The sequence below is a fragment of the Bos grunniens genome, chromosome 23 (genome assembly GCF_055505025.1).
Source record: "Bos grunniens cultivar Pamir isolate PY7600 chromosome 23, Bosgru_T2T1.0, whole genome shotgun sequence".
NCBI classification, from domain to species: domain Eukaryota; kingdom Metazoa; phylum Chordata; class Mammalia; order Artiodactyla; family Bovidae; genus Bos; species Bos grunniens.
This window is the reverse complement of record NC_141187.1, coordinates 26814815-26830591: the sequence shown is the minus strand read 5'-3', so window position 1 is coordinate 26830591 and position 15777 is coordinate 26814815. Positions and strand designations below refer to the sequence as shown.

Here is a 15777-nt window from a genome sequence, read left to right as displayed (position 1 = left end):
CAATGAGTAAAGAACCCGCCTGCAAGGCAGGAGACACAGGAGACGTGGGTTTAATCCCTGGATCGGGAAGATCCGCTGGTGGAGGAAATGGCAACCCGCTCCAGTATTCTTGCCTGGAAAACATGGACAGAGGAGCCTGGCAGGCTACAGTCCATGGGGTCACAAAGAGTTGGACACGAGTGAGCATGCACATTGACTTCAGAGGGAATACAATAGCAGAATACACCAACTTTGTCAGCAATTTAATTGCCTAAGCCTGAGCTAGGAGAAAGGCCTTAATTCCTTCTATCATAGTGGTTTCTTGAGCTAGGAGAAATCACCATGGTTTCTGAGCCTATCCAACTCTTTTATGTTATTAAAGTCTTTGGAACTTAAAACTATATACTTACTTACCATTATAGTTCAACAATCGTTTATGCAAGGGTCAAAAAATTTTTGATTTACTTTTCTAGCTTGTTTTCTATCATATACTTTTGGTCAAATTTGTTTGAATCATTCCAGTTTGCTTTTAGTTTTTAAGCATCACTTTGTTAATCTTTTAATTTAAAATTATTTTTATTACATAGAATATTTGAACGTTCCTCTAGTTAAAACTATTAAATGAAGTAAATTCAAAAAAGTCTGACTTTCATATTTGTCCCCTTTAATCTATTCTCTCATTTGCCCAAAAGATAACAATTTTTTAAAAATAGTTCTGCCATTGTTTCTATTTACAAATGTAAGTAGATGATAGATAGATATTCTCCTCCTCTGTCTTAGTTTTTAAAATGTTATAGACTGTACAAATCTAAACCTACTGAAAGTACATTTTGGGGATTATTCTAGAGTAGAAAATCTCATTTTTCTTCCAGTTGTAGGATATTTTTTTGTTTGGATGAACATCCCTGTATTCATAAATTTTCCTTTGTTTTTCCGAATTGTTTCCGATTTCTGCTAAGATAAGATCCATACTGGATTTTCCTGTAACAGACAGTAGTTTATCACACACTCTGGGGGGACTCAGAAATGCATATTTTCCACTAGAGTTGTGGCTTTGTCTTAGTGGCCTTCTGAAACCTACTTATGGGGAAGAATACACCCCAGCCACAGCATCAGCCTGTCACTGATGTTTATCTTAGAGACAGAAAAAGATTTAAATATTGAAGCCCACTATTAGTCTAATTAAAGAGGAGTTCAAGGAGTGAACTAACCCAGGATTAGATACTTTGTTTTAAAATCATGGCAAAGGAGAAAAAAAAAAAACAGGAATATACATTTTGTAACTTTTAAATAATAGCAGATTACTATAAAGTGTGTTTATCTTTGAGGTTGCAAAGATGTAGGAAACCACCATGATAGAGGGAATTAAGGCCTTTCATCTAGCCCTGGAAAACATGCCTGATGACCGAATGTAGAAAACTCAAGGAAAAAACAGGGAAGGGAGCAAGGAAACCTCCAGATCCACAAATGACCAAATTTAGGAATATATAAGAAATAATAACCATTATTGTTTTATGATGCCACCCTCCACTTCTGTTTTCTTTCTACTTCTTTCCTTGAAACTGTATAAAGCAGATGATTGCCAGTCCATATTTATTTGAGATAAAAAGTTATATAATAATATGGACAGAAGATCCGAGGCACAGGAGGCACTAAAGGTTGAAAACAAAGGGGACCAGGAAAGAATGAAGATAAGGTATGGTGATCAATACTGAGAACGTCCAGGTCAAACATGGGGGCCAAGGAAACCAGCAAGAAGGACATTTTCTGCAGGGTCACTCAACCAGGAGCAAACGAGATCCTGAGAAGCACTCTTGTTGTGGAGGAATAGGAGCCAAGCAGGAGACCTTTCCAGGCCGTGAAGAAGCTGGGACAGAAGGTTCTTTTTTGAGTGTTACCATCTTCACTTCAGCTCAGGGGTCCTTCAGGAAGCAGAGGACAGTGTCATTTCCAGTCTTACTTTACAAGCAGCACTTCCCCTTGTCTCTGCCTCTCAGAGCCTTCTGTTAAAGCATTGCAGTAAGAAGGGGAAATTTTCTTAAGTCTCCTTGGGCCAAAGCCACTTTACAGTTCAAACCTTCTGTTTAGTGGACAGAAGAAGCTTCAGTGTAAACTGCATGATCAGAAGTCAGATCCACAGTCTTTTTCATTATTTCTGTCTCCTGTCTTGTCCCCTCTACCATCTGCTCTAGGAGACTAAATATGATTCTAAAAGAGAGTTAAGAAGCATTACCTATAGGCTGAAGTGCAGGGTGTCCTGGAAAAGAGGAAGAAAGACATATAGTTAAAAGATGGAGGTAAATCCACCCCCAAACACAATGTTCCCAGACCCAGAGCACTCTCCTAAGATTTCTCTCACACCACAGCCCACATCACTAGATGCCAGGATAGAGAGAAATGACATGAAGAACCTGAAGCTTCTCTCACACAAACCCAGTGTAATTTCATCAGCCTTAGTGTCTCTTCCCGCATTTGCCCCAGGATCTCCACCCCAAATTTCATGTGTGTTAACCAGTTTCTGGTCGTTATAGGCCATCACCTTTCATGTTTCAACCATGGCTAATCATGGACTGTCAGTGTCTGGATTTTCAGGAAATTTGAGGTAACTAGGTAATGACAGACTTCGTACAGGGTCACGAACCACCCGAGCAAAGTCACATTTCTTCTCCCAAAAGCCTGCGAGGAATATCATCTGCCAACTGGTTCCTCACCTTTCTTACTCCTGAGGTGGATGAACAGCCCCACGCCAAGGAAGAGCAGACCCAGAACAAAGCCTCCAACTCCACTCATCAGCTTCCTCTGAGCAGAGTCAGACTGTGCTCCTGAGAAAAGAAGCTAATTTTAGTCATTTTTATCCCAAATACAACTTCTCTATTTCAATCTCCAAGACTGAGAATTTTTTAATGTATTTAGTTTTTTTTTAGTTGAAGGATAATTGCTTTACAGAATTGTGATGGTTTCTGCCAAATGTCAACATGAATCAGCCAAGGTATACATATGTCCCCTCCCCCTTGAACTTCCGGCCCATCTCCCTCCCCATCCCACCTCTCTAGCTTACAGAGCCTCTGTTTGAGTTCCCTGAGTCATACAGGTATCTATTTTACATATGGTGATGTAAGTTTCCATGTTACGCTCTCCATACATCTCACTCTCTCCTTCCTTTCCCCATCCCGTGTCCATATAAGTCTGTTCTCTATGTATGTGTCTCTACTGCTGCCCTGCAGAAACATTCATCAGTACCATCTGTCTAGATTCCATATATATGTGTTAGTGCATGATATTTACCTTTCTCTTTCTGACCTACTTCACTCTGTATACTAGGTTCTAGGTTCATCCACCTCATTAGAACTGACTCCAGTGTGTTCCTTTATATGGTTGAGTTTCTGCCAAATGTCAATTTGTATATATGTACCACAGGTTTTTATCCATTCATCTCTCGATGGACATCTAGGTTGCTTCCATGTACTAGCTATTGTAAATAGTGCTTCGATGAACACTGGGGTACATGTGTCTTTTTAATTTTGGTTTCTTCAGGGTATATGCCTAGTAGTGGGATTGCTGGGTCATATGGTGATTTTATTCCTAGTTTTTTAAGGAATCTCCATACCACCTTCCAAAGTGGCTGCATAAGATTGAGAATTTTTTATTAAACTTTTTATTTTGTATTGGAGTATGGCCAATTAACAATATTGTGACAGTTTCAGGCAGACAGCAAAGGAACTAAGCCAGACATATACATGTATCCATTCTCCCCCAAGGGAGAAGGAAATGACACCCCATTCCAGAATTCTTATCCGGGAAATCCCATGGATGGAGGAGTCTGGTGGGCTACAGTCCATGGGGTCACAAAGAGTTGAACATGACTTAGCGACTAAACAATAACAATTCTCCCCTAAACTCCCCTCCCATCCAGGCTGCTACATAACATTGGGCAGACCTATTATAAGACAGAGAGTTTTGAGAAGAGGGAAAGAAGGCTGCCCTGGAAGAACCAGAATAACTGGCAATTCCTACAAAAATTTGTCTTAAAAATCACACAGAGTAGCTTCAAGATTCAGGCACTGAACTCATTTAAACATTGCAGTCCTGATATAAGGCCACAGGACTTCAATATTTAGTAGGTGAGGAACCTGGGACGGAATGAGGTTAATTAGCTTGTGTGTGGTGACAGAGCCAATAAAGAGCATAGCTGAGGTTGAACTCCACTCACGTCAGGAAGGTTTGTACGCTGTAAAGGATGCACCTTTTCTCAGATCACAGTGAACAACTCAGAGCAACAGTGTCGGAAGTACAAGCCCAGCTGGAGGCAGGGGACTAGTGCCCAGGTCACAGGGTGACCGTGACTTGAGATTTCATGGAGGCTCAGACCAGGGATACCTCTTTTCTCCTTGTCAGGAAGAAATGCCTCCCCAGGGGGTGTAGGTATTTGGAGAAACTATGCCAAGATATCCGTAAAGTATCAGAGGATTTCTATCACAGGATAAAGGACTCCCCCAGTAACCTCAGCTGAAGGACAGGAGAATAAGGAGCAAATGAACACATGGTGTAGGGAGAGGAGACATCTGAAATTCAGGGGAAAGCAAGCCCCCTCCACGGTGGGTGAGGGACATATGAGATAGAGAGCTTCTCACTCCATTCCACTGTGAGAGGGCTCATCCGGCTGGGGTGCTCCACTTGGCAGGTGTAGACCTCTCCACTCTGAGGAACTGTTTCAAGCATCACCATGGTCTGGAAGGTCCAGTCTCCATTCTGGATCAGGCCTGTGGAGATCACCCCAGCCTCCTCTTCATGGCCGTTCCGGAACCACCTGACTTCAATGTGGCCTGGGTAGAAACTGTTCACAGAGCAGACCAGGAGGTTGTGGTGCTGCAGGGGCTGGGTCTTTGCAGGATACACAGTCACTGTAGGCTCCACTGGGAGAGAAAAAGTGGAGGGAATCAGTGAGCAAGACAAAGTGAGTCTCCTTGATTGGCTGCCTTTCTAAACCAATCACCAGAGCAGACTGCAGTCTCAGGTAGGCCAGACAGGCCATTTGGCCCAACTTTAGGAGCTAGTACTGTGAGCCTTGACTTTAATTCTTACAGCACTGGCCCATTACATTTAAAAGATGTTGAAAAAATATGTGTATGTGTGTTTCATAGCATGAAAAATAATTCATTGTTGAACTGAAGCATTTACAAATCTTTCAAGGCATACAGTGTACTGATTTCTGAAGCCAGACAGACTGGATTCACATCCAGGCTCTTCCTCTTAGTGACTGGGAGAATTTTTACATTTCCACGTGCCTCAGCTTTCTATCTATAAAAGGGTATTATTATCCTAATTTACCTCTCAGCACTATGTGAGGATTATTCCATGTAAAGTATGTAAAACAATAACTGGAACTTAGTCTTCAATATATGTTAGCTATTGTTATCCTTGTTTAACTGAAGAGAAAATATGAATCAAAGTGTCGATAAATTAGGGAACAGCAGTGGGGTAGGTGTGGATATAGAACATGACATCCTGGGAAAGCTGTCTCCAGGCACTCACACCTTAGAACATCTCAGAATGGTTCCACCCTGGGAAGAAGGAAAGACACGGGTGATTCTCTAAGTCTATGAGTTGAATCCCAAGAAAAACTTGAGTCCTGAAGGAGAGGTAAAGCAGGAAGGAAAGTCACTAATTAAAAAGAAAAAATTCTTTGACTTTCCTGGTGGTCCAGCGGTTAAGAATCCACCTGCCAATCCACCCACTGGTTCAGGGGACGCAAGTTCAGTTCCTGATCTGGGAAGATCTCACGTGCTCCAAGGAAACTAAACCCATGCCACAACTACTGAGCCCACATGCTGCAACTGCTGAAGCTCCCACACCCTAGAGCCCATTCTCTGCAACAAGAGAACCCACTGCAGTGAGAAGCCCATGCACTGCAACCAGAAAGCAGTCTTTGCTCGCTGCAACTAGAGAAAGCCTGCACGCAGAAAGGAAAACCCAGCACAGTCAAAAATTAATTAATCTTAAAAGAGTACAAAACTTAAAATTTCTTATAATTGTATAACCCCAGAACCAGCTCCAATCTGGCCCTATTCTGTTTCAAGCAAGATACTGAGTTGCTTTTCAGAGACGAAAGAACAAAACCATGAGTCGTGCAGCTGAAGCACGAGCAAAGGTGAAAATCTGGACCCAGAACCAGTTTCTCCCTGACCACAGAAGCAAAAGATGCAGATGTGAAGCAAAGGGTCCATCATCCAGGAAGATGTGCTGAAGCTCCTGTACCACAGCTGACCATGAATGTCCAAGTTCCACAGCCCTTTGTTGGGTAGCACAATCACAGACACCTCAATGCCCTCTTCTCCTCTCTAACCACCTAGAGGGTTAGTCACTCAGTCATGTTCAACTTTTTGCGACCCCATGGACTGTAGCCCGCCAGGCTTCTCTGTCCATGGAATTCTACAGGCAAGAATACTTGAGTGGGTAGCCATTCTCTTCTCCAGGGGATCTTCCCCAGCCAGGGATCAAACTCAGGTCTCCTGCACTGTGGGCAGATTCTTTATGTCTGAGCGGCCAGGAAAGCCTAACCGCCCCTCCCAGTCAGTATTCCTCCATATCCCCTTCCCCTTTCTGCCACCTCACCTCTCCCACAGTCTGCCACCATCTTTCCTTCCTGCAGCCGTCCTCCATACCTCTTACCCTCTCCGGTCCTCTCAGACCCCCAGCCCCTTCCCCCGCCACATGCTCTCTCCCCTCTCACAATCACACACTGTCTCCCCGACAGCATGTGAGACTCCCAGTCTCATCTTCTCACAGCAACTTTCCTAACTTGAACTTGCTCACAATCCAACACTCACCTGGACGTAGCCTCTGTCTCTGTCCTCCTGTCTCTCTGTCTCTCTGTCTCTCTCTCACACACACATTCCTGCACACGTGCACGCACACACACACAACCTCCCCGAGGCCACCCACTGGCCTCGCTCACCTCGGCGCTGCCTCAGGAAGCTACCAATGCCCTGGTAGTTGGATCTGCACAACGTGTCCACCTTGGCCCGCATCTGCTCCATGAAGTCCTTTTGCTGGTTCCAGTACTCGGCGTCCAGCCTCCCCAGCTCCGTCAGGGCCGTGAACTCCCCCACATCGCTGTCGAAATGCACATCCTCCTGCGTGTTGTAGATGTATCTGGCAAAGAACCGCATCCGCTCCAATCCGTTGGAGAAACGACACTCACCCTTAAACTGATGGATGAAATGCGCTGTGTAGACGTGAAAGATCTGATCACTGGGAGGGCTCCTGGAAATGACTGACTGCAACGCCCACCAATGGGCGAGGGAGAAGGGGGTCGCTAGGAGAGAAGGGAGCACTAGGAACTCCTTCATTAGCTCCACTGGCACCCCTAATTACCGGCACTCATGGTTCATCTTTCATCTGCAGGATCAATCCAGACCATGGTGGTCGGGGAAGGCCCCTCTGATTCTAAGCCATGTGGGATGCAGTCAGCTCTGCACTTGGCTGGAGACCTCCAAGCCTGAGCTGGGCCAGGATTTACCCCATCGCTTCCACCTCCTGAATGCTTTCACCAGAAAAACACTCACTGCTCCTTCCTCTCATCCCACAGCCCTTCATCAGTTCCTGAAACACTTCCTTACCTGGTGCTGACCTTGTGCCAGGCCTGTGCTGCTGCCCCTGGGAATCCAAAGAAGGAAAAACAGACCTCTCCCCTACCTTATCTAGGAGTATAACATTTAGTGAGACTGATGGACGAAACCCAACCACGCAAAAGTTAATTACACAAGAGTCAGAAATATCAGAAGAAAAGTTAGGAGTTCAGGAAGAGAGAATAATTACATTAGGGTGGCAGAGAAGTTGTCTCAAATGATATTTAAGACGTGACATGACACAAATTTGTAAATCAACTATGAAAGTGAAAGTCACTCAGTCGTGTCCAACTCTTTGCAACCCCAAGGACTGTAGCCTAACCTCTTTCGGAATATAAAAACAAACATTTGATACAATGTGTGTGAGCTCAGTCATTTCAGTCCTATCCTATTCTTTGCGATTCTATGGACTGTAGCCCACCAGGCTCCTCTGTCCATGGAATTCTCTAGGCAAGAATATTGGAATGGGTAGTCGTTCCCTTCTCCAGGAGATCTTCCCAACCTAGGGATCGAACCCAGGTCTCCCACATTACAGACAGATTCTTCACCAGCTGAACCACTGGGGAAGTTCATAATCAACTATACTTCAGTTTTTTGTTTTTTGTTTTTTAAAGATGTGACATGAAAGGTTAGCTTTAGATGGCTGAAGACAAGAAGTATGTGTATGTCTGGGAGAAAAAGGAGGCATGTTTCAGGTAAAGGTAGTAGCATGTGTAAAGGCTTGAAAGAGATGATGAATTTCTGCAGGAATCCAGAGGAAAACCTCTCACTTGCACAGAGAGTGAGGAAGCAGGGTGAAATTTTTCACTAGAAAAATCACAGAAGCCAGTTCTTAAAAGTCTTATAGTTGATGTTAGGGTTTTGAATTTATGATAAATGGGAAACTTTTGAAGAGTTTTAAGGAAATTAAAACCATGATCCCAGTATACTTCTACCTTTCCTTTTTGGAATTTCCAAATCTGGATAGCTCGGAAAACCAATTTATTTTTTAAATTTGGTGACAGAACTCTTTTCAAATTTGACCTGATTAGGTAAGAGATCAAATATGTCTCTTAGGTGAGGGTGGCTATTCTAAACATTGTAGGCTGTCTACCAGCATCTCTGGCCTCTACTCACTTGATGTCAGAAGAAACCCTCAGTGTAACAACCAAAAATGGCTCTCAGTTCAGTTCAGTCACTCAGTCAGGTCTGACTCTTTGTGATGCCATGGACTGCCCCACACCAGGCCTTCCTGTCCATCACCAACTCCTGGAACTTGCTCAAACTCATGTCCATCAAGTCAGTGATGCCATCCAACCATCTCATCCTTTGTCATCCCCTTCTTCTCCTGCCTTCGATCTTTCCCAGCATCAGGGTGTTTTCAAATGAGTCAGTTCTTCCCATTAGGTGGCCAAAGGATTGGAGTTTCAGCTTCAGGATCAGCCCTTCCAATGAATATTCAGGACTGATATCCATTAGGATGGACTGGTTGGACCTCCGTGCAGTCCAAGGACTCTCAAGAGTCTTCTCCAACATCAATTCTTAGGCATCAATTCTTAGGCACTCAGCTTTCTTTATAGTCCAACTCTCACATCCATACATGACTACTGGAAAAACCATAGCTTTGACTAGATGGACCTTTGTCGGCACGGTAATGTCTCTGCTATTTAATATGCTGTCTATGTTGGTTGGGGCTTTTCTTCCAAGGAGCAAGCATCTTGTAATTTCATGGCTGCAGTCACCATCTGCAGTGATTTTGGAGCCCCCAAAAATAAAATCTGCCACTGTTTCCCCATATATTTGCCATGAAGTGATGGGACCAAATGCCATGATCTTCATTTTATGAATGTTGCTGCTCCTGCTGCTAAGTCGCTTCAGTCATGTCTGACTCTACAGGACCCCATAGATGGCACCTACCAGGCTCCCCCATCCCTGGGATTCTCCAGGCAAGAACACTGGAGTGAGTTGCCATTTCCTTCTCTGAATGTTGAATTTTAAGCTAACTTTTTCACTCTCTTCTTTCACTTTCATCAAAAGGCTCTTTCTTTACTTTTTCTTCACTTTCTGCCATAAAGGGTGGTGTCATCTGCATATCTGAGGTTATTGATATTTCTCCCAGCAATCTTGATTCCAGACTGTGCTTCATCCAGCCCAGCATTTCACATGATGTACTCTGCATATAACTTAAATAAGTAGGGTGACAATATACAGCCTTGATATACTCCTTTCCTGATTTGGAACCAGTCTGTTGTTCCACGTCCAGTTCTAACTGTGGCTTCTTGACCTGTATTCAGGTTTCTCAGGAGGCAGGTCAGGTGGTCTGGTATTCCCATTTCTTTCAGAATTTTCCACAGTTTGTTGTGATTCACACTGTCAAAGGCTTTGGCATAGTCAATAAAGTAGATGTTTTTGTGGGACTCTCTTGCTTTTTTGATGATCCAACGAATGTTGGCAATTTGATCTCTGGTTCCTCTGCCTTTTCTAAACCCAGCTTAAACATCTGGAACTACACAGTTCATGTACTGTTGAAGCCTGGCTTGGAGAATTGTGAGCATTACTTTGCTGGTATGTGAGATGAGTGCAATTGTGCAGTAGTTTGAACATTCTTTGGCATTAGCTTTCTTTGGGATTGGAATGAAAACTGACCTTTTCCAGTCCTATGGCCACTGCTGAGTTTTCCCAATATGCTGGCATATTGAGTGCAGCACTTTCATAGCATCATCTTTTAGGATTTGAAATAGCTCAACTGGAATTCCATTACCTCCACTAGCTTTGTTTGTAGTGATGCTTCCTAAGGCCCACTTGACTTCACATTCCAGGATGTCTGGGTCTAGGTGAGTGATCATTACCATCATGGTTATCTGGGTCATGAAGATCTTTTTTGTATAGTTCTGTGTATTCTTGCCACCTCTTCTTAATATCTCCTGCTTCTGCTTCTGGCTCTAGATATTGCCAAATATTCGGGGTCAAGGAGTTGGGGGAAGTGTTGGTGATATGTCACTGGATGAGTTCAACTAGTATAAATCATCTGAAAATATGTGGTCAATAGCCACGGTTAATTTTGGAGTACTGAGAATTACATTAAAAGTTTTGCCAATATTTTATCTGTTGAAAATCTTGTTCCTATATGAAATTTCTGTTTTTAAAGAATCCACTCCCAATGAAGAGATATTTTTCCAGCAAAATAAATTTGAGTATGACTTACTTATTTCTTTGCCTCACCAGCCAATTAAAAAGACATGTAATTTATTCTTCACATCATCTTCCTTCTTAATTTCCCTGCCACTTGTCCACTACTTATCTATATTAGTAAACTACAACTACAGATATTTCAGTCCTATTCAAAACCCCAGATAACTCATTTCTAACTTTGCCTGCTACACCCAATAATACCAGTATTATTGGTATTAATAATATTGAATTACTAGCCTTGGCCAGATGTAGGACTCTCATTTCTGCAGTCAAGTACCCTCAGAAAGTACTCATCTCACATGCTAGCAAGGAAATGCTTTAAATTCTCCAAGCCGGGCTTCTGCAATACATGAACTGTGAACTTTCAGATGTTCAAGCTGGTTTTAGAAAAGGCAGAGGAACCAGAGATCAAATTGTCAACAGCCGCTGGATCATCAAAAAAGCAAGAGAGTTCCAGAAAAACATCTATTTCTGCTTTATTGACTATGCCAAAGCCTTTGACTGCGTGGATCACAATAAACTGTGGAAAATTCTGAAAGAGATGGGATACCAGACCACCTGACCTGCCTCTGGAGAAACCTCTATGCAGGTCAAGAAGCCACAGTTAGAACTGGACATGGAACAACAGACTGGTTCCAAATAGGAAAAGGAGTACGTCAAGGCTGTATATTGTCACCCTGCTTATTTAACTTATATGCAGAGTACATCTTGAGAAACACTGGACTGGAAGAAGCACAAGCTGGAATCAAGATTGCCAGGAGAAATATCAGTAACCTCAGATATGCAGGTGACACCACCCTTATGGCAGAAAGTGAAGAGGAACTAAAAAGCCTCTTGATGAAAGTGAAAGTGGAGAGTGAAAAAGTTGGCTTAAAGCTCAACATTCAGAAAACGAAGATCATGGCATCTGGTCCCATCAGTTCATGGCAAATAGATGGGGAAACAGTGGAAACAATGGCTGACTTTATTTTTCTGGGCTCCAAAATCACTGCAGATGGTGACTGCAGCCATGAAATTAAAAGACGCTTACTCCTTGGAAGGAAAGTTATGACCAACCTAGACAGCATATTAAAAACCAGAGACATTAATTTTTCAACAAAGGTTTGTCTAGCCAAGGCTATGGTTTTTCCAGTGGTCATGTATGGATGTGAGAGTGGGACTGTGAAGAAAGCTGAGCACTGAAGAATTGATGCTTTGAACTGTGTTGTTGGAGAAGACTCTTGAGAGTCCTTTGGACTGCAAGGAGATCCAAGCAGTCCATCCTAAAGGAGATCAATCCTGGGTGTTCATTGGAAGGACTGATGTTGAAGCTGAAACTCCAATACTTTGGCCACCTCATGCGAAGAGTTGACTCATTTGAAAAGACCCTGATGCTGGGAAAGATTGAGGGCAGGAGGAGAAGTGGATGACAGAGGATGAGATGGTTGGATGGCATCACCGACTCGATGGACATGGGTTTAGGTAGACTCCAGGAGTTGGTGATAGACAGGGAGGCTTGGCATGCTACGGTTCATGGGGTCGCAAAGAGTCGGACACAATTGAGCGACTGACCTGAACTGAACCCTTAGAAAAGGAGAAGGTTAGAAAAAATAACATTCTCATATAGACAGCTTATAGAAAAAGAACAGGACCCCAGACTTTGAATACAGGCCTTCACTTAGAAATGAGAGGAGTGTTCTCTGGGTCAGACTAGGTCCACTTACTATTCAGGAATTCTCTAATACCTTCTTGTCACATGATAAAGTTTGAAAAGAGCAAGTCACACAACAATCTCCCCAAATCTGTTCACTTTATCTTTACTATTGTCTTTGTCACCACCACTCTAAGTGAAGCCACAGTATACCTGCCCTGTAGAATTCTGCCATGTTCTTAAATGGTGTCCTCCACTCCACTTGTGAACCTCTGGAGTCCAGTCTCCGCGTGGTAGCTAGATTGTTTTTTAAAATAAACAAACTGACTCTCCTTATAATCTCTCAGTAGTTTCACATATCTCCATAAATAAAAGTCAAAGTTTGGACCATGGGGGCTTTCCTGGTGGCTCAGTGGTGAAGAATTTGCCTGCCAACACAGGAGACATGGGTTCAATCCCTGATCAGGGAGGATCCCACGTGTTGTGGAGCAATGAAGCCCGTGCGCCACAACTATTGAGCCTGTCCTCCAGAGCCCAGAAGCCACAACTACTGAAACCCGTTTGCCCTAGAGCCTGCGCTCGGCAACAGGAAAACCCACCGCAATGAGCAGCCTGTGCACCACAGCTAGGGAAAAACGTGCTCGGCAACAAAGACCCAGCATAGCCAAAGATAAATACATGAATACTTTTTTTTTTTTAAAGTTCTCATCACAACCACCAGAGCCTAATACGATTTGGCTCCTAGTTTCCTCTCCAATCTCATCTTATTTCACTGTCCAACCAGCTTGCTTTGCTTCAGCCGCTCTAATCTTCATTCTGTCCCTTAAACACAGCAAACACCTTCTCACATTTCAGCCTCTCCTCTGCTCCGTCTCCCTGGGGCACTTGTCCCTTAAGATCCCTCACGTGTCTGGCTTCTTCTCATCGTTTATGTCTCAGTCGACTGTCACCTTCTCAGGGAGAGCTTCCTAGACACTTGAACTGAAGTCAGGTGAATACAGTTCTCTCTGTTCTACAACCCTGAAGTGTTCTTTCAGCACATTTATTGCTCTCTGAAATGATTTTCCCTGTTAAGTGTTTACTGAGTTGTCTTCCTCTCCCGCCATTAGGTAAGCTGATGACTGCAAGGGACTTTCCTAAGTTACTGAAATAGAATTCTCTGAGCCAAGAACAGAACCCAGTATATAATAGTTGCTCAGAAAAAGACATTTGAGTTCAAAATGAATACACCCAGTGTTCTGGAAATGGGTCTTTGTGTGACTCCTGGAAGGCAAGAAAGAGCTCAGCTCTAAAACTCTTTTATTCTGTAGGCATATGATATCCTTTCCATTTCCTGTGAGGAATTCAGGCAAACTTCCTTTTGCTCCTCCTACTAGTTGGAAGAAACATTCACAAGAGAGGAAAAGGTGATTTTAAGATTTAGGGAAACTTTCATTAAGTTTCATCTCATCCAATTGATCTGTTATAGTGCTGAGGGTTTGTGCAAACTTTTTCCTCTAATGGGGATTTTTTCTAATGGTCATGGCATAGCTTGAGGAAAGAATAGGGAAGAACCAGAAAGGAGAGGACACCAAACATGACTAATTAAGGAAATTAAATGGCATTATTAGTGAACCTACGAAGTTTGGGGCCAATATCTGATAGGCCAATGAGTTCCCTTGACTTACTTCTTGACTTTCAACCCAGTAGGATGGAAACAACCTCACATTCTCAGGACTCTTCTCAGAGTTTATGGTTTGCCATATGAAAATGCTGATATTTGACTACTTGTAACTTACAAAAACAGAATTTCCTGTAATTTATCCTTTACTAGCTGAATCCCTTTGCATGTGCTCAGACCAGAGAATGGGGAGATAGAGGAGAAACTAATCATGTAGAAAGATTCAAAATAGATTTATAAAGAACACTAACCTGTATCAGGTTTTCAGAAGATGCCATAAATTCTTTAAGGCACTAAAGAACACCCTATGGATGCTCCTTATCTACAGAGTCATTCCAAGTAGTTAAAGATCCCTGGTTTAGCTCCAGGATGCTTTACCCAGGAGAAAGAGAGAAAATTAACGCCAACTTCTGTCAGAGAAGCTCCAGGGCAGGGATATAGGCATTTTAAACATTGTGGTTCAGGGAGATAGGAAAAGATATAGTGAGGGGTGTCCTTTGATACATTCTCACATATTGGGGAGAGACAGCAACATCATAGACTCTGTTAAGGACAAACATAGCATCTTCCTAGGAGAGACTGTTCTAATTCCACGAGAGTCCCTGTAAATTTTCAGAGAACGTTTTCTTTTTTCTGATATGTGTGTTGAGTGTGTGTTCTTTCGTGTCCAACTCTTTGTGATACCATGGACTGTAGCTCACCAGGGTCCTCTGTCCGTGGAATTCTCCAGGCAAGAATACTGGAGTGGATTGCCATTTCCTCCTCCAGGGTATCTTTGCGACTCAATCCTCTTAAGATCCTTAGAGGAATGGGTTGTAAGACTAGAGAGGTTTTATTGGAGGAGAATTGAGAAGACTTATCCCATGTATATGGAGTTACCTTAAGCAGCATTCAGAAGGCAGGCATCCAAGGCCCTTTTCTTGTGGAAGGAACGAAGGCTCCATGTGATAAGGACTGGTGATGACTGAAGAGAATGTCACAGTTTTTTAAGAGATGTAGTCTGGACATAGAGACAATGGTAACTCCCTTTCTTCTCCCACCCATAATAGCTCACCCTCCCCTCAAAGGTGTGCACTTACGTTGGGTTTCCCTGGCCCAAGAGAAGGGAAGGCTGAGCACCATCAGTAGCACTGCCAAAGCTGCCATCCAGTGAACCACAGACACATCATACAGGAGAACACAGAGCGTGAGGGAGCAGCTGAGAGTCACTCAGTGAGGACTAGGACCCTCTTCAACCCACGTGGCCAAACAATACTAACCAATGAACTCTTTCTTCCTGGATTGGGTGATCTCAGTGTTAGAAAAACCAATCAGCATCAGAGGTGGATAGCATCATCATTTGCTGGTCAGAGATTCAGTAGGAAGGTCCTCTTCTGAAACTTAGAATTCTCTCCATTAAAAAGATTATTTTAACTTAGTACTTTAAAGGTTTGGTCCAGTTGTATCTGAGATATTTTAATTGGGCCCCTCTTGGGCACCAGTCTGTGCTGGTCACTGATGTGTCACTAGTTTGAGCCTTTTAGGAAATCTTTCCTCTTACTTGAGATATTTTCACAAATGTAGGTGTGAGTGTATGAGGAATTGAGGAAGTGGAGAGAAAATTGTTGCATTTTAAGAGTCCTATGATCTCATCCTTTGTGCATCATAACTTAGTGTTGTAGATTTGGGGAAATTACTGAACTTGTTGAAAACAAAGCACTTTGATTTTT

The 15777-nt window shown here is 43.1% G+C and overlaps 1 protein-coding gene across 4 annotated transcripts; it reads right to left on the bottom strand.

The window, feature by feature from the left end:
* Nucleotides 1-1555: 1555 nt before the first annotated feature.
* On the bottom strand, nt 1556-15296 carry LOC147346983 (HLA class II histocompatibility antigen, DRB1 beta chain-like). 4 transcript variants are annotated; one of them, XM_086370788.1, is made up of 6 exons: nt 15148-15284; nt 6935-7204; nt 4611-4892; nt 2691-2801; nt 2213-2236; nt 1556-1901 (listed from the first exon to the last, which is right to left on the bottom strand). In XM_086370788.1, exons 1-6 carry the CDS (start codon nt 15212-15214, stop codon nt 1888-1890), a joined length of 768 nt encoding a protein of 255 aa, XP_086226914.1. In that variant the 5' UTR covers nt 15215-15284; the 3' UTR covers nt 1556-1887. The 4 variants fall into 4 exon arrangements, with proteins under 4 accessions (XP_086226914.1, XP_086226915.1, XP_086226916.1 ...); XM_086370789.1 differs by lacking the exon at nt 15148-15284 and adding an exon at nt 14948-15032; XM_086370790.1 differs by lacking the exon at nt 1556-1901 and adding an exon at nt 14948-15032 and having other exon boundaries at nt 2111-2236; nt 6935-7131; nt 15148-15296.
* Nucleotides 15297-15777: the final 481 nt, after the last annotated feature.

Bases quoted from the DNA above. Each gene is read 5' to 3' on its own strand.
- LOC147346983 (XM_086370790.1), bottom strand. From the start codon at position 15,214: ATGGCAGCTTTGGCAGTGCTACTGATGGTGCTCAGCCTTCCCTTCTCT. The intron at 15,033-15,147 runs GTAAGTGCACAC...CATTCTCTTCAG, and splicing joins TTGGGCCAGGGAAACCCAAC to TCATCACCAGTCCTTATCAC. The intron at 2,237-2,690 runs GTGAGGAACCAG...CCTCTTTTCCAG, and splicing joins CCACCTCAGGAGTAAGAAAG to GACACCCTGCACTTCAGCCT.